The sequence below is a fragment of the Cricetulus griseus genome, chromosome 8, assembly GCF_003668045.3.
Source record: "Cricetulus griseus strain 17A/GY chromosome 8, alternate assembly CriGri-PICRH-1.0, whole genome shotgun sequence".
Classification (NCBI taxonomy): Eukaryota; Metazoa; Chordata; class Mammalia; order Rodentia; family Cricetidae; genus Cricetulus; species Cricetulus griseus.
In genome coordinates this window covers 40,400,441-40,426,734 of record NC_048601.1, presented here as the reverse complement: position 1 = coordinate 40,426,734, position 26,294 = coordinate 40,400,441, and the positions used below count along the sequence as shown (strand labels likewise).

General features: G+C 37.8%; 1 protein-coding gene across 1 annotated transcript in view; it reads left to right on the top strand.

Annotated features, from left to right (window-relative positions):
• The window catches only part of Chl1 (cell adhesion molecule L1 like), a 48,593-nt gene that overhangs the window by 753 nt on the left and 21,546 nt on the right, over nucleotides 1-26,294 (top strand). The window contains exons 2-11 of the mRNA XM_035448797.1: nucleotides 855-1,039; nucleotides 6,779-6,910; nucleotides 12,622-12,762; nucleotides 13,297-13,408; nucleotides 14,738-14,904; nucleotides 16,039-16,204; nucleotides 19,259-19,383; nucleotides 23,590-23,691; nucleotides 24,997-25,194; nucleotides 26,132-26,202. Coding sequence (XP_035304688.1) covers nucleotides 855-1,039; nucleotides 6,779-6,910; nucleotides 12,622-12,762; nucleotides 13,297-13,408; nucleotides 14,738-14,904; nucleotides 16,039-16,204; nucleotides 19,259-19,383; nucleotides 23,590-23,691; nucleotides 24,997-25,194; nucleotides 26,132-26,202 — 1,399 coding nt within the window. The remainder of the gene's footprint in view (nucleotides 1-854; nucleotides 1,040-6,778; nucleotides 6,911-12,621; nucleotides 12,763-13,296; nucleotides 13,409-14,737; nucleotides 14,905-16,038; nucleotides 16,205-19,258; nucleotides 19,384-23,589; nucleotides 23,692-24,996; nucleotides 25,195-26,131; nucleotides 26,203-26,294) is intronic.

Below are 26,294 nucleotides of genomic sequence, written 5' to 3'. Positions count from 1 at the left end.
GTGTTTTCCAGTCTTGTAGGAGGAAAAAACAAAGTTGTGCCCACTTATAGTTGGTTATCAGTGGCATTATGAAGTCAGAGTGTCATAGGATGTCACTTTTCCTCCCTCATTGTTAGAAGGGATTTTTCCACAAACCTTTTGACCTGTCCTGTGCTCCAGTTTCCCTTCATTGTAATGTGAAGAAAGGTGTTGGCATATGACAAGGTTATACCTGCCTTTTGTTTGTTTTGATCTAGTATGCCCATCTCCCTAATGCTCCTGAATTAGGAAGAATCATGGTTCTTATCTCCTCCCCTCTGTTCACCACAGAGAAGAAAAGCAAAGTCTGTGCTGGTTGCCCTAAGCTGCCCAGAATGAAAGAACTGCTCCTACATGCAGCCCACGTACTTGGTTCCATTCCCAAGCCACTTTAGCCAAAATTGGCTTCATTAGGATTCAACGGGAAATTGTGGTTTTCCTCTGCTGGCTGTTGGAGACTACTGTGTCATGTTGAAAGTCACATAGGGAAGGGTATCTGTTGCTCCCTGGCCATAGGGAGAATTTCACACTTGAGAAATGTCTTGTAATATTAGTTATTTGATGTCAGTTATCTTGCATCCAGCTTCATTGATTCAGCACTCATGTGGCGTTAGCTCACTTAAAAGAGGGGACAAGATTCCTAGGGAGTAGACCATTAAGGGAGCATCTGATGAAACATGCTCATTCAACCCTATGTGTCCTGTGGTGGTGTGTCCATTGGTAAGGCTGAGAAAACTCAGTGAATAAGTAAGGCCACACGATAATAGGTGTGCCATGAGGGGTTGTGTGTAGTTGATGATTTTAATGATGTTTATCATTCATCATATTTCTTGCAGACCAACTCCACAGGTTGAATGGAGCAAACCGGGTAGTGAATTACCAAAGGGAAGAGAAACAAAAGAAAATTATGGAAAGACACTGAAGATAGAAAATATATCCTACCATGACAAAGGAAATTATCGCTGTACAGCTAGCAATTTGTTGGGAAAAGCCAGTCATGATTTTCATATTATAGTACAAGGTATGTTCCATATGGGGATTTAAATTTCTGCTTCAAAAAGAAAATAAGTGTATACAATTCACTGATATTTGCCTCAACAATGTATGTGTCAAAGCTGATCTTTAATTTAGAGTTTTAGTTGTAGTGTGGGCACTGAGTAACACTATACTTAATTAATCAGGCTTGTAATTGATCTCTGCAAACCATATGGAAGGCACAAATGTCAAGAGGAGAGCTTATGTTGGGAGCTAACATACACCACTTCCAAGGCCTATTTAAATGGTCATTAAACCTAACCTCCTATAAGGTTTTATTGCATGAAATGATTTTTATTACAATGTGCACATCATGCTCATAAATGAGGTCATGACTGTAAAATCAAAAATTATTGCAAGGACCATGGAAGAAAGTTTGGAGTGCTTCCTAATCTTGTCACTCAGCTGCCTTGCCCGTGAGCATTGGGCTTCATTTTTTTTTTTTTTTATTCCTTGTGTTCTCTGTCAAAGAAATGATGGAATGAGATGAATTGTGTTAGTGTTGTCCTTGCCCAAGCATTTTGTATTTTGTACCCTGGTATTAAGTATACCACATACAGAGAAATATGTAGAAACTATATGGTGCAAATATTAATTTTTATCAAATGGTACCAAAACACATTACCTTCATCTTCTGAGCATAAAAGCTGAACTGTCTTTTGAACAGTTGAGATTTTCTGTCATTTGTTGTAATGAAGAATAAATAGGTGATGATGACATCACTCTCATGAAGTAGCAGCCACAGAAATTAGAAATGCTGTCTGTGTCTGTAGTGCAGAGGCAGAAATTGCCTGATCCTGCTGTAATTTGATTGACACTGACTGCTTCCTGTGGGTCTGGTCACTCCTTTGCTTTCTGTGGTTTCCATAATGGTATCAATCAGATGAACAGAGTTGTACATTTGTACTTATTTAGTGCTGTGTTAGCTTAACTATGGAAGAGAATCATCTCTCCCAGTCTCTCGGTTCATGAACTGGAGCTGTAGGGTTTTGATTACGATGAAGGCCATACCTTAAAGCTTCAGTTTGTACAAGGAGCACTTCAGTAATAGCTGTTTTCCCCCTAATTAATGGAAAAGAAAAGAGACAAGGCACAAATTTCACTCACAAGTAAATGTTACAATAATTGACTGAGTCATGCCCCTGTTTGGACTAACACAATTTCCCAGCCCCTTCTATATTGTTTTCTTAGTTAACGTGAGAACAGAAACAATTTTTTAAAAAGGAATTCATTTTTTGGGTCAACAAAGCAAAACCTGTATAGGAGAGAACTCAATGTTAGACATTAGCATGAACATCTGGCAATAATAATAGATTCCTCTGACAATAAATTATTCAAAAAGACACTCAGAAAAAGTATGAGAGATGTGTCTATAATTTTATACATTTGACACTTGGATATAATGTGGCTATATATTGTGATGGGGATATTTTCCTGAGCCCCATCCCCCTCCCTCTCTCTTTCTCTCTCCAGACATACATAATTATTAGCCGATTCTACTATAAGTTGCTGACGGTTAGAAATCCTTCCAGATGGCTGCTGTGTTGCTACGGTAGCTGAATATTTTAACAATCTGGCCTCAGTTTTCTTGACTATTAAGACCAAAGCTTTCAAAAGAATTGCAAATGTTGCAAAAAAATTATACAAGTAAAATTAAGCATACAATTTACAACGTTAACTGTAGGACTCCAAAGGGATATAGGTTTCTTGAACAAATTATCTTCACTATTTGTAAAACAGGTATTAGTGATGCTGAGAAGTAAATATTGTTTTTATGAAGGATATTGAAACATTTGCTCTTGTGAGAAAAATGCTAACTGTACAATCAGATGCATGTCTCGGCTTCTCCTTACACCTACCTGCATGGGACACTGGACTGTCTTCAAGAAGTGTGTTCTAGAAGTATTTTCCCCCCTAGGGTGAGAAAAAAGTAAACATAAATCTCACTAGTCATCAGGGGAGACAACTTCATCTTTGTTACATTTTCTTTTGTCTCCTTGTATCTTCCTCTTTCTTTTCATTCTTTTATTTAGAAACTCAAATCAGGACTGTCATATGGTGGAAAAGCAGTACTATTATGTTTGGTGAGATTCTAGTCCTTTATGAAAATATCCTGTGTGTCTATACAGAAGAATAGTTTGTTTTCTTTTCTGTTTGTGATTTTTCTTCCCTATCCCAAAGCTGAAATTCCATTAGCTTGTACTTTAAACTGCAGCAGGTTAAATATGTAACCAGATTGCAATATTTTCATGAGAAAAATAGCTGTGATATCTTAATTAGATGTAACCATATTTTCTGGGCACCTACAATATGGATTATTATATATATAGTAGCAAGAGGTGTGGTAAGGACCAGTGATGTGGCCTAGTGAGTTAAAAGGGGCCTTGAGGCAAACCTGAATTATAGCTTAGGAGTCTACATCAAGATGAAAGGAAAGAACTGACTCTATAAAGTTATCTGTCCAGGTACACTGTGGTGTGGACACACACTCTAATAAATAATAATAATAATAATAATAATAATAATAAAAGAAAAAAGTGTCATATTGAACAAATTCTAGCCATCTCAAAATCAGTCACACTTAAACTCATAATATAAAAGAAAATTCCCCCACCAACAATTTTTTATGTTACCCCCTTTAGAATCACTTCAGGCTGTTTGAATTTTAGAAATATAATATGAATTATTTTTGTACATCTTTTCAATCCTTAATTCTATCCAAATTACAATATCTAAAAGATGCCATGCACTGACACTCAGTCCAGTCATTGATACCATGAACAATAGCTTATTTTGAAGCAATAATTTTTCCTAAGAAGTTGATAGAATGCTTACCTAATATATACAAAGCCCTTGATTCAATCATAAACTGGGTCTGGTGGTGCACTACTGTAATCCCAGCACTTAGGATGCAGAGGCTACACTAAGAAATATCTATTATGTTTCATAGATATCAACATTCCAGTTTTGGTCTCATGATAAACATTGTTAGATGTCTTCTTATTTTGTTGGATTTATGCATTTGCATCTCCATAGTGCAGTTGGCTTACAATTATGACTAATTGGGTGAACCTTTTTATCAGCTACCACGTATGTTAAGCAGGTGGATAAAAGAATGGAACCGTATGCCTTCTTCCTCTACACTTTCAGGTTTACCCATCATTTCCTTTGTCTTTAGTCTCTTTTGTAATCCACTTGACTAGATCTTACCCATCACACAGATGTGTGATGTGAACATTGGTAAACTTCTGCTGGCTCTATGGCCCTGAATCTCAGCAACCCTGGGTTTCTCATCAAGCTACTGTCTACAGGATGCTGATAATGTCTTTTGTGAACCATGTAGCAGTTAACCAATATGTTCTTTAAATCTAAGTTGTAGGAGAGTGAATGACCAGACAGCAAGGATTATTTTCCATATAAGGGGCTTTAGGATTTTTTCCTATGTCTTTCCACTGAAGTCTTTAAACATTTATTAAGTTCTACTTAAAAACCCACCCTACACATCTATTCTGAGCCAGACATTGTACCTAAGCAGGAAGAAACAAAAAAACAAGCTTCACCCTGGGTTCTCCAGAGATCACTAGTCTAAGGACACTCAGGGATGACTTCAGTATTCAACTAGCGAATATTCAACCAGAGAAGTCAACAGCGAGAGTGTGAGCCTGAGCTCAATACAAGACAGTAATAGCTAGGTTTTAAGTGTCTCTCAAGTTTCATGTCAATGTCTACATCTATTCCAACAAGAAGCTTAAGGGAGCTTAAGAGAGAAAAACCTATATAGGAATGTGTAGGGGTTTTTTAGTGAGGAAGTGTCAGGCTAATAATGTAAAATGATGGTTCCAACCAACTACGAAATGTTTGAAACCTCATGAGTCAGTTGATAGATATGGGGATTTTGGAAATGCAAAGACTCAACTAAACACCTGAGCTTGATTCCTAGGTGCATGTACAATGTGTCGGTAGATGAGGAACGGCCTCTATAGCTTTCCGGCTTTATGCTGTTTCCCCAGAGGCTCTGTTGTGAGATCTATGGAGTGGCAGGAATGTGAAATGAGGGTTCTTTCACTGATGACCCTGAAAAAAATCAAATAAATTCTCCAAAGCTCAGTATTATTTCCATAAGGTCAAAGGTTAGATGAGGTGATACCTCACCTCTTCATTTGATGCTAGTAGTAATATATCTTTACACACACACACACACACAAAGGTTAATGAAATTCTTGGGCTGAGGTTAGTGATTGGAAAAATTGATTTTTCTTATATGGGGGAATGAAAGAATATTTTCATTACAGGATCTTTATTTTTACATACTTGGAAAGGAAGATTCATAGTTTCTACTGTGAATATAGTGTTGTGCATATTCATTGGCTTTCCGGGTAACTTGTACACCTTGGATTTTCTTATGGTTATGTAGAAAGACCAAGGAAGAAACATGTAAAAGGAAAGGGCCTAGAAAGATGTTTCAGTGGTCAGGAGCAGGTGATGCTCTCCCAGAGGAACTGAGGTTGGTTCCAAACAGGCATGTTGAGCAGGCAACCACCAATACACATCCACCCTCCCTCACACAAGAATAAAAATAACCCTTTAAAATAATATTTTCATAAAGGCACCTTTTCCTTCAGAAAGTGATCTACAGTTCTAATTTAGACCCTTGTACTGTATGCTAAGTATCTCAATATTTTTAATCTGCTAGGTCCTAACATGGACATGATAGCTCACAACTGTCTGTAACTCCAACCAAGGGGTCTGAGGCTTTCTTCTGACCTCTAGAAACACCAGCCATTCAAGAATGTGGTACATAGCCATACATGAGGGAAACACCAATAGTAGTCATAGTATTAATAATAATGATAATGATAATGATAATGATGGTGATGATGATGATATCCATGCTTGAAGTCTTGCATTCACTGTTCACATAGTGCTACTCTGACAGCAACAAAATATGAGAGTAATGTTTGAACTGAAGACACTTGTCTTGCTCTGTTCTCATACACCAATTAGAGTTACACATTTGAAGTTTTATGTATCAAAAGATAGAGACCAATCATTTCTGTTTTTCCTTCTTTGTTTCAAAGCAAAAAGTCAAATGTTCTTATCAAGTCCCCTCCCTGCCTTGTTGCAGGGAGAACATCCATAGCAAATTATGTTTTCCAAGTTGACAAGTTAAGGAAATGGGTATAGATAGGAAATGTAAATGCTACAGTCAATAATCAAGGTTTTCCAAAATTTTTTCAATTTTGAAAAATTGAAACGGTTTTTCAAATTTTCCTGTTATTTAAAAAGCTCTAGGAGTCTATTTCTTGCATACCAACATTTTTCAGCTACTTTGTTGCAGCTTGAGTAGAAACAGTTCGAAGCTAGTTCTAAATAAATTCCCATCTGCTTAGTCCTCCCTCATGTTTCTGCTAGTGAAACGTATAGTTAAGTAGCTAAAGCCGCTGTATATTTTTAGTATGCTGATTTATATACCTGTTAAAAGTGTAATATTAGTACACACACAACAAGAGAGAGGGAGAAGGGAGGGAAGGAGAGAAGGGGGGAGAGAGACAGCTAGAGCATAATACACTCACCTTGCTCTGCAGAACCTAACCAAAGGCACCGCAATGGAATACTTTGTGGTGTCTGCCCTCTGCTGGTACATTATCGAAATGCAGGCTGCTACAAAGGTTGGGTCTTTTGCTATGGATACACTTCCAGAAAAATCTCTTTGTTTTGTGTTCAGAGCCTCCACGCTGGAAAAAGAAACCTCAGAGTGCAGTGTACAGCACGGGGAGCAGTGGCATCTTGTTGTGTGAAGCGGAAGGAGAACCTCAACCCACGATCAAATGGAGAGTCAATGGCTTCCCGATTGAAAGTGAGTTAAAAGCAAAGTAAAAACCCCGAGTAACATAGTAAGTAGGGAAGACAGAAATTGGATGGGATAGGATGTCATCAGACAGTTTGGAGATGTATGAAGTAGACTGGATAGGCATTTAATAGCGTAATCCATTACCAAAAAATCAACAAGTGCTATTCTATGAGCAATTTGATAGATGTAAACCAACACGGGAAGAGGCATGAATAGTCTTTATGCTCACATGAACTTAATTATGTATATAGCAATGACCCACTGGCCAAATTTGGAAAAGGCCTAACACAAACCAACACTTGCTCCTGACCATGAGAAAGAATGATCAGTAGATGAATGCATAGTTGTAAGTTAAAACGTCTTGCAACCTCTGCAACATCCCCTGCCCTGGCCTCTATCTCTGCCATGAGCATCCTTTATTCATGCATTGCCTCCATGCTGTGTCCAGGAAACATGCCAAGCCTGAATCTCTACATGCCACAACAGCTCCCAAAACTGCGTATGACAACTCTCGGAAATCCCCGATTCTTGTCCACATTCCACATTTGGTGGCCATGGAACTATGGGAATGGGCCAGGGCTTTGGGACCATTTTTCTCACTAAACCAGTGTCTAAGTCCTTAAACTTTTAATTTGCACCCAGAGCTGAGGCCATTCTAAAGGTATTTGTTCAGGCATGAGGGCAGACCTATGTTATGTGTTACATTCTGGTTAAGTAGCTCCATGGAGAAAAATAGTATTACGTGCAGGTATGTGTCTCCCTTTATTCCTTTTCCCTGGCCCCCAATAGGAGGCAGGCCTCCTTGTGATTCACAACCCTAAGTCCTCCCTGGGCTGTGACTCTTGCTAATTCTATGGCCTCAAGCTCATCAATGAATTCCCAAAAGCCTGAGTTTCTCATGCTGCAGAATGGAAGCGGTGGCAGTTGGTAGTGTCTGCAGGAGATGAATTATCTGTCTCTGGCCATGATTTATCTGCAGGGGTCTCTGATGGTTTATGAACTCTGGAGCCGCACTGCCTGTGTTTGCATGGCCATGCTAACATTTACTCGCTGTGTGATTGAGAATGTGACTTACCTTCTTGAAACCTGTTTCTTCAGAAGCAAAACAGAGATTAAAATAGCAGTGACTTGTGGGTTTGTTATATGGCTCAAGGAAAACACTATTCAAAGAATGTTTTGCACAGAATGTGGCACATAACAGCAACCCTGGCAGAAAGATACAGGAGAGTGAAGTAATTAGTACTTGCTGCTTGCATCCCTGACCTGATATTGAAGAATCTAAGGGTGGGCCCTGGCAACAAAATGTGAAATCCCCAGATTAGGGCTACTCTTTGGCTTGGTCAGGGAAGTTTCTCTTTGTGTTAGAGCGAGGTCAATAAAGAGACCCATAACTGGACAAAGTGCTGAGAATAATTAGCTGTGAGTCCTCAACCATAAATGAGACACTATATTTGCCTCCATGGTTCATGGAATAACACAGAAGAGAAAGCTGAAGCAATGTAAGAGCTGCAGAATGGGAAGAGTGCTATGAAATGTTGTCTTCTGGATACGATGTGGCCATTGTGCTCATGAACTCACAGCACATATTATTAACTATAGGAAATCTATCAGTCAAAACTCCAGCATGGGTTGGTGTGGGTGTTTTATGAGACATCACTTCTAGCTGAGGAGTTATTTGTTTTTGATGGATGCTGAATGAGAGGAGACATTTTTCTTTCGGTGTATGGCCACCGGTAGGTTGCTTATGCTCTACTGGATAACCCCCACCTGTGTACATACAGAAAACACTAATTGTTCCAGTGGATAGACCCCACCCATGTAAATAAGCATAGTACTGATTGGATTCAATGGGTTATAAAAATATAAAAGAATACATGAAGTCGGAAGGGGTCATGTTGCTGAGAAATTTGTACACAAGGAAATAGCTAGGTACTGAGGAGAGTGTAAAGTTCAAACACAGGGTAGCTTTATAGTTATACAATGGCAAACTTTGATAGATGCTTTACTACTGAGCTGTATCCCAGCCCTTGGAATTTATGTGTTAAAGGAATTTTCTCATTTCTGAATGAATCCGTTAGCTCTATGACTGCAAAAAGGGGAAAGACACCAAGGCCTCAGGTTGTCATAGTGGTCAGGTAGTGGATATTTCCAAATGGGCTTGTTAGTGGATGAAGTGTGCATAGCTCTATTGACAGTGACCCAGAAAGTAGTGAAACCCGTGGTGGAGAACAGGCTGTGCTGTTAACACAGCTCTTGAGCACAGCTTTCTTCTGCTGCATTCCACAGGGTCACCATGTGAGGACTGTTGGGCTGACAGTATTGGAAAACTCTTTGGACTTGCACACCTTTAGAAAGTCATGTTGCCTATGAGTCATTTCAGAATTAAGCCAAGTGAATACAGTGGTTGTCACCTTTTCCATAGAGATGGCATCCAGTATTTCTGAGAGAACCTTGGAAAACCAGATTGCTTTATTCTTCACCTTTCAGAGGCAATGGCCGAGGCCCCTGTTAGTTAAAATATTTACCTGAAGACTCAACACAAAAATAAATTCATGGAAGGCTGGAACCTAGAAAAGAGTGAATTTGAGTAGTGGGTACTCCAACCATATTGTCTTTATTTTCATTGACCTTATGAAAGAAAATCATCTAGAATGAATTCTGAGATTATGTCAGGACTGGTATATTTGTTAGATAACTATGAAAAGTTGTGTTATCTTTATACTTTATAACAATTACCTTTTAACAATATGTAGTTTATTGTGAAGTTTCCATATACATCCCCAGAAGAATAGCTGCATAAGGTTTAGTTGCTTTTCATCCTAACATGAGGATTTGGTCTTAATTATTTTGTAATGTTGTGTTTATTCAAAGCTGCCCTTGGGGCCCATGATATAAGGAAGGACAAGATTAGCTTTGCCAGCCTGTGTAATAGTAGAGGAATAAAGGAAGCCATCAGAGACTTAATCCCTTACAGTGTCCTTTATGATTTCTGTCATACAGAACTTCAAAAGGATACATATCCTGTTAATCCTAATAGGTAGCCAATAAATTACATCAAATGTTTATATTAGCTTTCTTTTGTTGCTATAACAAACTCACAGAAGTTTGGTCACTGGAACCAGTACAATTTTTCTGTTGTATAATTATGAAAGTTAGGAGGTCAATTGAAGACTCTCTCCAAGGAAATAAAATTATCTCTCTCATTTTCCCTCTCCCTTGTTACCCCATCTCATTCTTTATTTCTATCTCATTTCCTTTTCAGTTATTACAGGCTGCCTACAATCTTCGGCCATAGCTCTCTTCCTACATCTTCATATTTAACACCATTGTGACCATGGCCATTTTCTGTTTTTATAGCCAAACAAGAGTTTCTGATTTTCAGGAAGCAATGTAGTTACATGGGGCCCACTTGAATAACAGCACAACTGCCTTAACTCAAAGTCCTCAGTCTTATTAACATCTGAGTGGTTTGGTGTTTTTTTCTAGTTGAGGCAAATAGTCATAATCCCATTAGTGAAAATCAGAACTTATATTTCTGTCTACTTACTGGGAACTTTCCTGAATAAAATGTTATCCTCAGTACTCATTTCAGATGCTTCCACAAATATTTGCTCACTGCTTTGTTATGCCTGCCCTTTGGATGTTAGTAGCAAGCACACATTACATCTGCACAGATACAGGCATGGCAGCTGACTGAAGGAATGCATGTGCTATGGTTCTAGTGTGAGAAAAAAAGAACGTATACAAAAATCTCCCACTATGTAGCAGTTCTTGTTTGTTACACCATGAAGTTAAAGGCAATTGTTATTTTAGATGATGGAAATACAAGGAGAAAAAAATGTTTTATTGATGTCATTTAAACTGCAATTTCTGCAATCATTATCCCTCACTCAACAATCCTAATCACTTTTTTTTCTTTCTGTTGTATCAAAGCAGAAGTTTATTTAGAGCCCAAACTGTTGCCAGGTGCTCTATAGGATATTCATTTTATGTGAAAGTGATGTTTACAAAGCCTTGTAAAATGCTGCTATAGCAGATTATGAACAGTGACAGTGCCATAATGCATGGGCTATATCCAGTGGAATTCTTTGGCTCTTAATAAGTACACAAGAATGCCAGGTACTCTACTTTTCAACAGATAATTACATTTTGGATCAATAGTATGTTTTAATGTATTTTTAAAATTTAATTGCATCATTTCCCTCTAATTTTTTGTTGGACTTTCCTTCTTAAATTCTCAGCTGCTTTAGCCATTATTGGTCTTTAGTCATTAGTGTTATACACCCACACACTCACACACACACACACACACACACACACACACACACACACACACACACACACACACGCGCGCGCGCGCGCGTGCACACAAGAACAGACATACAAATACAAGATATTGAGTCTATTCAGTTCTTGAACATGTTTATAAGACTGATCCCTGAAGCATTTATTTAGTTATTTCTTATCAATAAAAAATTGGGAGTCAGATATCAGGGTAAGAATCTGAGTGATCAGAGAAGTGGCAGGAAAGCAGCAGAGAAGTGACCAGTGACCTCCTATCTCTTCTGTTCCTCTATCCAAAAAGGCTTAGGGCCTTTCTAAGCCCTGCCTTACTACTTCTGTCACTCTATCTGTCCTCAGTCCTTCAAAACCTCTATGTTTAATTTTGGTCAGCTAGTGACTAGCTCTGCACTCTGATTCAAAGCAAGCTTTATTATTAGAATGTGATTGAAATAGCACACAACAGACCTCAATTCACAAATGGATAGGAAATGTAAACAAACTAAATGCACTTCAACTGATAAATGGATTATGTAAATATGTTGCATATATACCAGAGTTATACTATTCATCTGTAAAGAAAAATGAGACATGAAATTTAGGGTAAATAGATGTAACTAGAAAATGTGATATTTAGTGATGTAACCCAGACCCAGAAGGATAAACTCCACATACTCTTTCTCCAGATCTTCAGATGTGAGTAAATACCCTGGAGTTAACTTCAGAAATAAGGGAGAAAAAAAAAACAGATCATTATAGAAAATAGGCTAAATTTTGTTGCTAAAATGTTGTAGAAATGGCAACTACTCTCAAAAAGAAGATGAAGAGGAAGAGTATGGTGAAAGAAGAAAGAAAAGAAGGAAGGAAGGAAGAAAGGAAAGAAGGAAGAAAGGAAGGGTGGAAGGAAGGGTCAAGGCTTGCAAGCTACGTACTTAAAATGGCTAAATAATAATGAAAAGCACACAAAATAATGGCATAAATCCAAAAATAGAAGGAAGGGGGAAAAAGAAACCAGGAAAAATGTTGTCAAGGTAGAAACTGGGACCCATAGGGTTCTATTGTGTTGCTATGCACTGGGTAACATCCAGGTACAGATGCTGGAGTTTGAGTCCTCTCACAGAAGGACTCAGATGACAAACGGGTCACTTCCAATCTTACTTTGATCAGGGACACAAAGAGGCAGTGAGTTGTAGGGCAACCTGGGCTCTCATAATATTTATTTGAAAGCATAATTTGAAAATATGTTGTAAATGCAAAAGGGTCTGAAATGGCACCCATGTCGGTTTGAGCAAAGTGTGAACACATGACTTTAGTGAACTATTTTTCACCCTAAACTGGTCTTAAAATATAGATACTGTGTGACACATCTAATAAATGTTTCTTAAATATTTTATATTCTGTTCTTTATCATACTGACATTCTCTTTTCTCTTTCAGATCATCCATTTCCGGGTGATGTCATGTTCCCAAGGGAAATCAGTTTTACAAATCTACAACCAAATCATACTGCTGTATATCAATGTGAAGCCTCAAATATCCATGGAACAATCCTTGCCAGTGCCAATATTGATGTTGTAGGTGAGCATACCTGAGTCTTGACTTCACATGCTATTTGGCAAAGGAAAATGCTCAAAATTATAGTCACAAGCACAAGCTTTTTATGGGTGTGTGAATTAAATTCAGTGTGGGAATGTACATGCTTGTGTTCATGTAGAGGCCAGAAGACAACCTCAGGTAACATTCCTCAGGTGCAAGCTTCCTCACAGGTCTGGAACTTAGGAGGTAGCCTTGAGTTGTTTTCCAATGAGCATCAGGGATACCTATTGATACTGACTGAACTATCTCTCCAGTCTGAAGTACCAACTGGATTTTTGACACATAAAACTTGAGGAAGAAGACCAAAATACAGTTCGCTTTATATGTAGACATTGGACCTCACACTTAAATTATGCTTTGAGAATGTGCTGCTTTTAGATAATACTCAAATTCAGGAATATGTACTGAAATGTTCAGCCATCGTCTATTTTTATGACTATGTTAAGGATATAGAAAATGTCCATTTTACCTAATGCTTGCAGAAAGGTTTAAAATCTTATCTTTATTTCTGATTAGATGTTGTCCCACTGATAAAAACTAAGAATGAAGAAAATTATGCAACAGTGCTTGGGTATAGTGCTTTCTTACATTGTGAATACTTTGCTTCACCCAAGGCCACAGTGATTTGGTAAGATGACTTGCTGTTCCATTAAGGGAATGGATGTGGGGGATTCTTGAGCCACCATTTGGCAGCCTGTCCTGTATCTATGTTGCTACAGAGAGCCAATGCCTTGAGAAATAAGGAAAGAGATTTAATTACACATGTCTCCTGAAAACATTGACTAGAATTCTGGGATTTTTCTTTACATGAAACAATATACATAGCCATTTGTGTTAATAAAGCAAACAAATAATTAAAATGATTCCTAAGACAATTTTAAAGATTGTTTTGTCTGTAATGGGTCTATCTAAGGGCTGCTATGGCTCCCGGGCTATCTGATTATTTATTTTAACCCACAGTCAATTGCAGGCATATTTTTAGACTTTGCTAACATTCATTTTGATTTTAATGTTATTGTTGTTTAAGTGTAAACATAACACCCCAAGCATCTGCTGTGTTAGTTGCTTTGCTGATAGAGTTTGGTTACTTTATTGTGACATTATTGTGTTAGTCATCTACAGCGCCTGGAGTAAGAACAAAGTAGGGATGTCAGGCCATGCAAAATCAGAATCACAACTTGTGTAATTCAGTTGTGATGTTTTTCCCATTGTGTGTTTTTGGTTTTGACTTTTAAAAATATTTGATTAAGATATTGTCTATCTTGATTTCTTAAATGCTTTTGAATTTTGCATCTGAGGCAAGTCCCATGCACTTCTCAGCCTAGCCCTCACTTTGTAATACCTGTGCCAGTGGCCCATTTGTCCTCAGCAATTGTGAGCACAAGCAATCACTTACTGTGAAATGCACAGGGTTAATCAGGCTGTGACATAAAATGCTTGGAGAATGGATGAATGTGGGAGAAAATGAGCCTGAGGTTGATAGGGTAAGTGTAATGCATGTCCACAGGAGAGGCAAGACTTCCTGGCCTGTAATATTTCCCAATGACCAATGTTCTCCTAGGACAGCGGGAGGTTGGGAAGGTTCATTATCTGTTTCAATTACTAGCTTTCCCATTTGCTAGCCTGAAGCAATCATTAACTAAGGACTTCACCATTAATAAGCCAGAAAATATTTCTTAAGCTTTGAGGACACATGTAAAGCAGTGCTAGAAGCTATGAGACAGATAGAGGAAACTATACGACGAAGGAATGCAGTTCTTTTTAGCTATAGTCTGTTGGTCAGCTCTGATACACATCTTGGATAGTTCTAAGAGAGCAAACAGTTTCCACAAGAACATTTCAGATGCTCTACCAAGCACGCAAAGAAGGCCTAAGCCTGGATGATGTCAGTGAACAGTATCTAAAAGAGTCCGAATTGTGTCCCAATCCAAAATGACTCATTTCTGCATCTCCACAGGGAAGTGGCTGATGAAGCACATCCCCTTGAAGGTAGTCGGTACCATACCCATGAAAATGGCACACTGGAAATCTACAGAACTACTGAGGAAGATGCTGGATCGTACTCTTGTTGGGTAGACAATGCAATGGGAAAAGCTGTCATCACAGCCAACTTGGATATTAGAAGTATTGTTATTTTGCTTTTGCTTTCATGAGTTCTCACATGAGTTCAGTTTCTCTCTGTTTTCTCAGACAATACGGTGCTGTTTATGTTTTGAGCACCTGTTGAAGTTCCTTTGACAATTTCTCAAAGGCCTCCTTTGCATTGTATCTGAAAGACTATTGGTAGAATGGCTGGGTGTGTTCATGGGTTTGGGCCATCTTAGCAGGTGGCCTTGTATTGTTAGTGGTAGATGACCATCAAGCTTAAGAACTTCCTTTTTGGGTATATTTTCAGATCTACATTTTATTCAAGTACTGAACTTGAGGTATTATCAAGCATCAGTTTTGTTTGAACATTAACAAAATCATAGAAGTTTGATCTCAGAAAAAGAAAAAAACAGTTTGACAGATTGGCCAGGCTTTCCTTGTTCTCTTTAAACTAGAAACATCCTTGTCAGCAGGCTTTCCTCGTCACTGAAGTCCTTGGAAGCTGCTGACAGACTCAGGCTTCAGTGATGTTCTTATTTTAATTTTTTTAATCTTTGAACTTCATCGTTTTGATAGTAACAATTGCTTTTGTCCTAAATTTTTATTATGGCCCCTGACTCATTCAGCAAGATATGCCACAAGTAAATGTTGAATGTTCACAGAGTCCTCCCTCCTAAGCTCTGGGAGCACTTCTGAGTAAGAAAACACGTGCAGGTCTCCTTTGTGCAGGGCTTATGTCTTATCCTCCATGTTTGTATGGATAGTGTGTTTATGCCAGGGCTTCACCATTTATTTCAGCTCATGTTTCTGATTTAATATTAAGTATATAAATATAAAATCAATTACCCTGCCAATTTTCCTTATAACATGAGTGTGTATTTGGATGCTACAGAGTGAAAAATTGTATTACTTTCAACTTCTAGAAACATTTTTTAGCTCACACTGTATTTGCTGTAGCAAGGGATGGTAGGAAAACTTTGCTAACATTAAGTGGTGATTGCACCTAAATTTCCTTTGGTTTAATGTTAGAAAATTACGGTGGGATACTTTGTATGTAAATTTCTCATTGTCATGACAATTTTGATTGGTTATGTTGCAGACATTTAATAACAGGGTGAGCAGTGCTCTGTAGTTCTAATTAAGACCTTTGTTTGCCTGGAAAACATGCAGATGCTACAAAGCTGAAGGTTTCCCCAAAGAATCCTCGCATCCCTAAATCACACATGCTTGAACTACACTGTGAAAGCCAATGTGACTCACATTTGAAGCACACTTTGAAGCTGTCCTGGAGTAAAGATGGAGAGACTTTTGACATTAATGGCACTGAAGATGGCCGGTAAGTACTCTGCTATGAAAGGACATTTGTGTGTGTGTGTGTGTGTGTGTGTGTGTGTGTGTGTGTGTGTGTGTGTGTGTGTGTGTGTGTGTGTGTGTTTAAGACCTCACATTAGAAAAATATAAAAAGTTTGAAAATTGTTCACACTGCATTAAAGTACACAAACTGACTCAAATGTTTCTTCATCAAATAAGTATTCAGAGGGTCTTAAAATGTTTGTTCCTGTTTATTTTATATGTTCTTATTCTTCCTCTTGCTTTTGCACCTTACTTTTTGTAAAGCTTGGTTTCTCCTCTCAGCACAGGAAATAGAAATCAGTTGTGAGATGGATATTAACTGCATAACTTTAGAAGCATCCAGAACTATTGAGAGGACTGGAAGAGCAAGATGTAAAGGGTGTTGTTAACTGTTTCTTTTTTGGGGGGGGTAGGATCTTGCTCATGGGCAGTATGTCTGTGGTCCAGGTATCTGAAAATTTCTGCCTCCTCCTGAGACACCCTGCCCCTGTATGCTACAGGACAGACCAACTGTTGCTACCCCATTGTCTGCCAGAATCACTGTTCATACAGCTTCCTAAAAAGGCAGCATTCGGTCCCTTCTACCTGCCAATCCCATACGAGTGCTTCTCACCCATAAACATCCCAGTCATGTCTAGTTATCTTCCTGTCATAACATATTGCCAACATTACCTGGCCCTTCTATATATAAGAGTATCTTTCAGAATCTTAGATACCAAAATCTGTGTGGTTAAGTGCATTCTATAAAAATATGTTCTATTTGAATCTCATGCACTTATTTATGACGTAGGCTATATTTATGGTGCATTTAATACTCAAGACACTGTGGACGCTCAGCAAACAATCATTATATGGTGTGACTAAGAGAATAATAATAAAAATGTACCTGTTTGGTGCAGATGCAAATCTAAAACATATTGTCCATTCATAATCAATTGAATCTATGAATCTAGATCACACACACACACACACACACACACACACACACACACACACACACATATATATATATATATATATATATATATATATATATATATATATATAATAAAGATGCATTTCTGAGTATTCTGAATAGGAAAAATACAAAAGATGGAGCAAAGAGTAAAGTTTGAATGACTGCTGAGAATCACTGGAGTTTTAGTACAACAAAAAGAGAAAGGGATTAATAGAACCCAGTAGAATCAGAAGAGTCAGAATGCCTGCTTTGTCTGTTAAATCACACAAAGGACTGTTCTGCTTCTGCGTGTATTGTCTTTAAGTGAGAGCTAGGAATTTATCATTTTGAAGTCATACATTCAGGCAGAACACTGTACTTATAATAAATAAATAAAACACCATAAAAATAGAAGTCAAATGTCATCTCAAGTAGCATGGTAACTCTGACGTTCTGGAGATAGCCCAAGCTCTCTTTCAATGAGATCTCAGCAGAGTCTTGGTTAAAAGAATAGACTCAGACTTGTGGTGTTCAAATCCCAATGCTGGCACTTAATGGATTGGCGCCCTCAGACAGTCTTTTTCATATCTTTCTACCTCTACTTTTTATAACACAACAAGATGAAAAAGAATTAAAAAGCTGGGCCATAAGATTATTGTAAATTAAGATTTGATGATCTTAGAAAATACAAGCAACAAATCATAGTTCGCTGTTCTTTTTCAGACTATTCATTCATCATTTCTCTAAGCCGCTTCCTTCACAACTTTCACTTCATTGATCTCATTGTTTTCATATCTATGAATGTGTACAAGTGCCATTTTTTTATGCAAGGGTATTAGTTTTACCCGTGACCCCTAACTTATTCTAGTGTGATTCTTCCTCACCACTAACTACCACTACTGACTGACAAATATTCATAAAAACTGATGCAAGACTGAGGGGCACTACCTCCAGTCAAGAGTCAGTCACATACAATTCAGTATTCGTTCTCATTCAAATCTTTTCATATTATCAATTTAGCATTAAATTTTTCAATTATGTAAGAGTGTCACCCTTTTCACAAAGAAGGCATTGCTTACAGTATTTTTTCACCTGAATAGCTTTTACTGTGAATATATTTTAGATTTAGTAGTACTTTATGTAAACATATGAGGATTCCTGTTGATAATATGCCTATAAGTGTAGGCTAAAAAATAAAATTGATAAAGGAGTGTTTTTTTTTTTTTGTGTGTGTGTGTGAGAGAGAGAGAGAGAGAGAGAGAGAGAGAGAGAGAGAGAGAGAGAGAGAGAGAGAGCAACTATTGCAATATTGCAAACTGGCCAATTATGTAGAAATGAATTTTGAAGAGCAAAGGAAACAATTTGCAGAAAGAAGTGCGGGACTGCCACCTAGTGTTCACATGCACTAAATGCTTCAATTATTACATATGGAAACTAACTGGTAGAGGGCTGCCGAAGAACAAAACAGATACTGTCAGACTTCATCACACTATACTGGCTCTGTGGAACTGGGTTGGGTTCTAGAGTCTTCTTTTTTTCAGAAGCATCCTCCTTGATTCTGTATAATGCTCCCTGCTCATAACATAATAATTATGTAAACATCAGCATTCAGGAGGGAGAGGCCAATAGATCTCTGTGAGTTCCAGGCCAGCCTGGTTAACAGAAAGAGTTCCAGGACAACCTGGAAGCCAGAAGATTACACAGAAAAGCCCTGTCTTCAAATACTAAAAGCCAAAAACAAGCAAAAATAATGCTAGCTCTGTTGGTATGAGGTGCTTCTTAAACATGGCAGGCAGCCCAGACCTCTGTCACATCCCCATGGGTCATAGATGGTTGGATTTTGTAATTTGCAAAAATGTGATCCCATTTAATGCTGTGTAGTTATATGTGTACACTGTGAGACTGTATTCCCAGTTTTCACCTGTGACCCTCTCTGTTAACATTTGCATTGTATGAACTGGTTTCTTCACTCTGCCTTGAATCATTTTCCATGAAGAAACTTGCATCATGACTTGTTAAAGGATGGTATTTCTGCTGTTGGAGATGTTCTTAGCCTCATCATGTACTTTGTGTTTGCTCCCCCCACACCCCTGACCACAGAATAGTGATTGATGGAGCCAATCTGACCATATCTAACATCTCAGTGGAAGATCAGGGTATTTATTCCTGTTCTGCTCAAACTGCTCTTGATAGCATTTCAGAGAAAACTCAAGTAACCGTCCTTGGTAAGTGAAAACAGAGAGAATCTCTGTGCATGCTCCCTGTGACTTCTTAACTTCCTTTGTTTCTAGGTGTTAAAACCAATGATTTCTGGAGCCTCTGCTCTTCAAGTAAAATTTGATTTTTGTTTGTTGGAAATGCAACTTTGCTTTAAATCATTTCTACTCTTCTCACATAAAAATAATTAATTAATGCTTAATTTCTTTTCTCTATGTGGGAAGTTTGCCAGTAGCAGCAGGAGATAAGTAATGCTGGCAGTGGAAAGAAAAACAAAGGTCTCAATCCACCCATTACCACTGTTCAGAGAAGTGGGTCTGAGAATAGGAAAGGGCTCCATGGAAGCCTGAGGAATGGGAATGCCCAGTGGTGGTTGCTTGGTGTTTCAGCTCTACAAAGGACCCCAGGAAGTTGAGCATGGGCATCAAGTATTCTGTAAAGGAATATATTTGAATTTTTAAGTACTAATTGGAAAATAGTGTGCACACTTCACTAGTGCAATCAATGCAATTAGCCCTGAAATCATCAGTGTTTATAGCCCTCAGACCATCTGCTGGCTGCTTTCCAATTGCTTTTCTTTATTAACTCACCACCAGCTCTTCTCCCTGTAAACCTGCCCTGTACAGACAACACCAGCAAACCATTTAAGCTGTAGCTTTTATTTGTTACTACAGGTACAGACAGCATCTTGAGAAGTGTGGAGGGTGTTCACACCCCTTCTCTCCCTATATATAGGCTTGCTGAATCTCACTGCCAAGGTCATAGCTCCTCCAGGAAAGTTTTCTTACACTATTCCTTCTGAAGAGAAACTCCCACCATTAGAATTTCAAGCCAACTTCAAAACAGGTTCTGGATATTCTTCCCACATGCATTTAAGCAGTTCTTCCTGCTAACACCTACTGGAATTTCCCACTATAATGAGCTAAATATTACCTATGACCCTGCCAGCTACAGATAGCATAACAATTTCCATCTGTGGAAAGTGAGTAAGCTTGAATTCCTGTATATGAAGCCAATAGCTACTAAGTTGAGTACAGTTAAGTACAACCTATATTGTAGAAGGTTTAGATTTGGCATGAGATGTTCAGCTCTAGGTAAGTGAGCTTCTTCAGGGCTCTGCAAGTGGAAATATTTAATCTTCTATTAGCTATTCCAGCAGCATTTGCAAGTTATAGAAGCTGAGCATCTGGTGAGCTTTGCTGCATCTCAGGCACCATGAATACAGAACATCTGGGCACATGAGCTTTCCTGTTCAGTATTTTGATTGATGGTAGCAACAAAAGAGCAACATTCTGCTGTTGGCACCCACCTTCTGAATTTCATTGCAAATTTTAAAATTCACCCTTATGATTAGTCTTCTATTTTCTAGCTCCATGAAATTTTGGTAATTTTAAATAAACAGTGGCTATGTTCATACATACTGTTTGTGTACATGGTAATCTAACATTTTAGTAATGTTTGAAGAATTTTGGATAAGATGGGATGGGTTTTTTAAAACTGCTTCGTTGGTTTTAAGTTATAATTTTTAGTTTTAGTATCTGATTAAAACATATCAATAACTGATACAATGATTTTGCACATAGCTTCTAAAGCATTCTATCCTAGAAAACAATATTTTAAAAGCCTAGACATAAATAAATTTCCTTAGAAGTTGTTTCTAGAAGTTTTAGCATAAAATATTTTAAGAGGTACTGGAAAGGTTGCTCAGTGGTTAAGAGCATTGACAGCTCTTCCAGAGGTTCTGAGTTCAATTCCCAGTGCCCACAGGGTGACACACAACCATCTGTAATGAAATCTGTTGCCCTCTTCTGGCCTGCAGTGAAGACATGTATGCAACTAGTAGTCCATATGCATATTAAATAAATAATAAATAAGTAAATATTCAAAGTATATTTTAAGAAACAGTTTTCCAAGTGTTTGTTCTTCTGGTGCCATGTGATGTTTGAAGAAGTCAGATTTTCATTTCAAGTGAAACGGTAATTGGGATGGGCAAGGAAACCTCAGGACATATTGGATTCTGAGCAAATCCCAAAGACAAAAGTCAATTGTCTAAGCTCACAAATGTAGGATACTATTGAATAAATGCAATTTGTGGGGAGGGAGGACTGGGCTAAAACTATGCTGTTGTGTACCCCTGGCAAGCTATCTAATCATGAAGTCCTATGCTGGGGAAATGCTTTCTTATTGAAGTACCTGATCTTTGAATAGAGTCATATGCTGAACTTTAAAAGTCAAGCATGCTGCATTCTGAATTGTAAACAATGCTTTTTGTCAATGTACACTTCACAAGAATTTGACAAATAGTAAATGCCAGCATGGACAACAGCTTTACTGCCTCCTCCAAGCTAAAGCATATGTCCTTGAATACTTGAGAATATTAGAGCAAATTTTGAAAGTTTATTTAAGGTAAGATTTCCTTTTTACCATGGACACACATACCCTCAAATATATCAGAAATATTCATGTACCTTAACAATTATATGTTTGTCAGTGGCTTTGATTTATCAGTTCCTGTTATATTTGCCATTGCTCAATATGCATCTTCTGTTATAAAAATATTTCCCACATTTTGTAGACACCAGGCCATCCTATAAAAGATGTTGTAACATGCATAGATTTGATTGTCATTAATTACGGTAAAATCCCAAATCAATTGCAGAAGAGCCATGCAAAGCTCACAGTCCCTGTCTTGTTTATCTATGACCATAGGGCATAATTTTATTAATTTAATAGAATGATTATATGCATGATTGAAGTGACAATATATATTTCACTTTCTCATTTACTCACAAAACACTTATGTGCAAGGCACTGTGAACAATACAAAGATTAATAAGACATCCCTCCTCTTAGAGATACTTTAATCCCACAAAGGAGATAGCAGGGCACCTAGAACAGAATGAACTGGAGGAAATCAGTGATCTACTAAAGACCCATCATATCTCTTAAACCTGACCATGCAAAATTATCATGTAAGCAAGAAGTTTGCAAGTGCCTAATCTGAGCATCTCTACTTCAGTAAACCAGAGATGAAGAACAGGTGACATTCCTTGTTAAAAATTCTCCAGACATTTCTATGGCCTGTCAGTCAAGCATGGCCTTTTGAGAACTACTATGGCTAAAAAGGAAATGGGTATGAAGAAGGCCTCATTTGAAATAGAAGTTCTGGGGCTGCCAAGATGTATACAGCTCAGCTGTCTCAGAAAGGAAGAGAGATTTCAGATGTCTCCGAGGATGGGAATCAGGGCAACAAAGCAGCAGTCTGTACTTTCTTTATAGCTGTCATTTGTTTCTATGCCAAGCTTTAAGATCATGTTTGTTTATGAAGAAACACAGTGGCATGCCAGCTGAGCTTGGACATATTCTCAGGCAGTTGTAGCAAGCTTTCTCATCTGAATTTCTTTGGACCACCAGTCCACAGATATGACATAAAGACCTCTTATTAACTATGAAATTTTGGCCTTTAGCTTAGACTTGTTCCTAACTCTGATGACTTAAATGGACCAGCTTTTATTAATCTACAGTCTGCCACATAGCTTTTTATTTTTTCTTCCAATCTGCATGTCCTATTTCCTCCATGTCACTCTCTGGCATCTCTCTCATGTCCAGATTCATCTCCTCTTTCTTTTTTTCACCCTGAAAGTCACACAGATCCTCTCCTGCCATTTAGCTCTTTATTAAATTGATCAGAAGGCACCTTGGCAAAGACCCATCTTACAGCATACAAAAAAGGTCATCCCATATCATGTAGTGTCTTGATATTTTATTGTTATTTTTAGGCCTCACTGAGAGGCAAACACTCTCACGACGTAAAATAACACAGAAAGAGGTGGGAGATGATTGGGGTGTGGGTCTGGTGGAGATGGAAGACAGATTGAGACAGAACTGGGAGAAATGGAGGGAGGGGAAGTCATGAACAGGATGTATTGTATAAGAGAAGAATAAATAAATAAAACATGAAAATGTGCTTTGTGAACCTTAAAGTATCCTAAGTGTATAAAAGGACTATTTTTTACCATCATCCAGGTGCATCTGTCATCAGAGTGGAGTGGGGACAGTTACCCTGGAAGCTTTGACTATTAATTCCTCCCAGGAAGCTGAACTCGGCTTGAAATAGGTGGTGCCTGCCAGATGGAACCATATCTGCTCCAGCGTCCTCATTTCTCCTGTAAACGTTCACTATCTTGTGACAGCTATCTTTTGTTATTGATTAGGTGTTCCAGATCCTCCAGGATCCCTTCTCTTGTCAGAAAGACAAAACAGGAGTGTCCGGCTGTCCTGGGAAGCTGGAGATGATCATAACAGCAATATCAGTGGTAGGAAGGCTTTAAGTGACATTCGTCTTTACCTAACAGAGTCAAATTAATATCATAGCTATTTTAGTTACCATTGGTAGATTATCCTTCTTCTTAAATTAGATTCGTGTATTATTATTATTATTATTGTGTGTGTACGTGTATTTATCTTCTTATATGTCTGTGTACCACATGAGTGAGGTACCTGAGGATGTCAAACAAGGACATTTTATATCCTGGAACTAGAATTACAGATGGTTGTGGGCTGCCATGTGGGTGCTGGAAAATGAACCTGAGTATTTTGTGAGAACAGCAAGTGCGCTTAACTGTTGAGCCATTTTTCCAGCCCCTGGATTAACCTTCTTAATATACTCTTGTAAACTTAAGTCTTTGTACAAGTATGTATTGTTGACCATACATCCTATATTATCCTAACCTCCCTTCTACTCCCCATCTACCATTGGTACCTTTTGTCATTTCTAGCTTGGCAACTTTAATTGTATTTACATGTCACATATATGTACATGGCTTTATGTGTTTATATAAAACCCAAGAACTGCAAATTAAAATGGACAGATGATTTTTGTCTTCCTGAGACTGGCTTAATTTAATGAAGGTTATTTTCTCCGTTTTTCTTCATTTTCCTGTAAATGACATGACTTTTTTTCTTCAACTTTTTTTCTTGTTTTGTTGTATATGTTGTGTATGAGTTCCTGTGTATACAGGTGTGCATGTGTACATGTGTACACCTGTGTGTACCTGCATGTATGGAGGTCAGAAATCACCCTTCTGTGACATTCCTTAATACTGGTTACCTTTCGGGTTGTTTGATTATTTTTTGAGAAAGGACCTTTCATTGGCTGGTGGCTTATCAAATAGACAAGACTAGCTGCCTAGGAACCTTAGGGATTCTCATATTTCTACCATTCCCTTACTGATTACAAATGCACGCTACCAGCTTTTTATGTGGGATCTGAGAAATGAACACAAAGCTTCAAGTTTTCAAGGAAAAATTTGTCTTGTCAGTCTTACTATCATTTGCCTTAATTTTCTGGCTTTAAGGTTTTTTTTTTTTTTTCTGTTTTTGGTATTTTGAGACAGGGCTTCTCTGTGTAGCTTTGGAGCCTATCCTGGCACTCACTCTGGAGACCAGGCTGGCCTTGAACTCACAGAGATCTGCCTGCCTCGGCCTCCTGAGTTCTGGGATTAAAGGCGTGTGCCACTAATACCCACCTCTGTTTTAAGTTTTTAATGCTGCAAATAAATATTAGTAGCCCTTGAACAAATTCAATATGCTCTAATGTTTTGTTCATGTTCTTACTTCAGAGTACATTATAGAATTTGAAGGCAACAGAGAGGAACCTGGGAAGTGGCAGGAGCTAACTAGAATCCCAGGAGAAGAAACAGAGGCTGTGTTATCTTTGGCTCCATATGTAAGATATCAGTTCAGAGTCATAGCAGTGAACGAAGTGGGGAGAAGTTACCCCAGCCAGCCATCAGACCATCACGAAACTCCACCAGCAGGTATGGATGGTCTCTTTGTATAACAAGATATTTTACATTAGCCCAATTTTTATGTTGGAGCACTTTTTTTAAAAAAGGCTCAAACATGTAATGGAAGATTTTAGATTCCTCCAAATAATTTGAAAATTTCCTTAAATTAGCAATGTAAAATATTAGAAGTGCATTTTAAATTTTTGAGTTGTATATTTGTTTGATAAAAAAGATTGTCATTGGCACATGGTATGTGAGAAAATACTATTCTGAAAAGTTTGAAATAGCTAAATAAATAAATAAACCATGAGAATAATGTTATGAATAATCAAAAGAGATATTGTAAACAATAAATGTTACAGAATTAGTGTTAGGTATTATCATGGTCATAATATGGTTTTCGTTTTTCCTGGAGTAAAATAATCATGGTGCCTGTATGATTTTAGTTTGTATTGGACTCAGGGACTCAGTGTTAAAGTTCTTGTTAGAATGTTTCTAATAAAATGTATCTGCCTGAATGTATTTCATCTGTGTATTATGTGCTATTTCAATTTGATATCCATAAAAGTTGCTTGATGATGTTGATACATGAATTTCAATTTCATTCTTCTAGGGGCATATATTCACAGTCTATGCATCTCTTAATACTTCTGACAGAAAAGTACAATTTGAAAATGAAAAGTATATTAAAGCAGGATTAGATTTTTAATTAGCAGGTTTAAATTTAAGGTGTATGTAGTAAATCATGTACTGTCCACAGCATAGCAATTATAGAACTCTAAGAATGCTAATTTACTCCATTTAACAAAATATATCATCTTCATAGAAATGAGATTTATTTAAATTAATAAATAAAATTATTCAAATTATTTGGTTTTTGAGTGGTTGGGTGGAGTTATATGTATGCTGTTTGATCAACTGTTTACTATAAAATGTCAAAATACTTTTAATGTTTGTCATTTCTTAGCTCCAGACAAGAATCCACAGAACATCAGGGTTCAAGCATCCCAACCAAAGGAGATGATTATAAAATGGGAGGTGTGTATTCCCTAAGGTGTTAATGTGCTTCTCTGGACTATTTATTCCTGTTAAGTAGGCTTGCTAACTGTAATGATGAAACGGTATTTTCT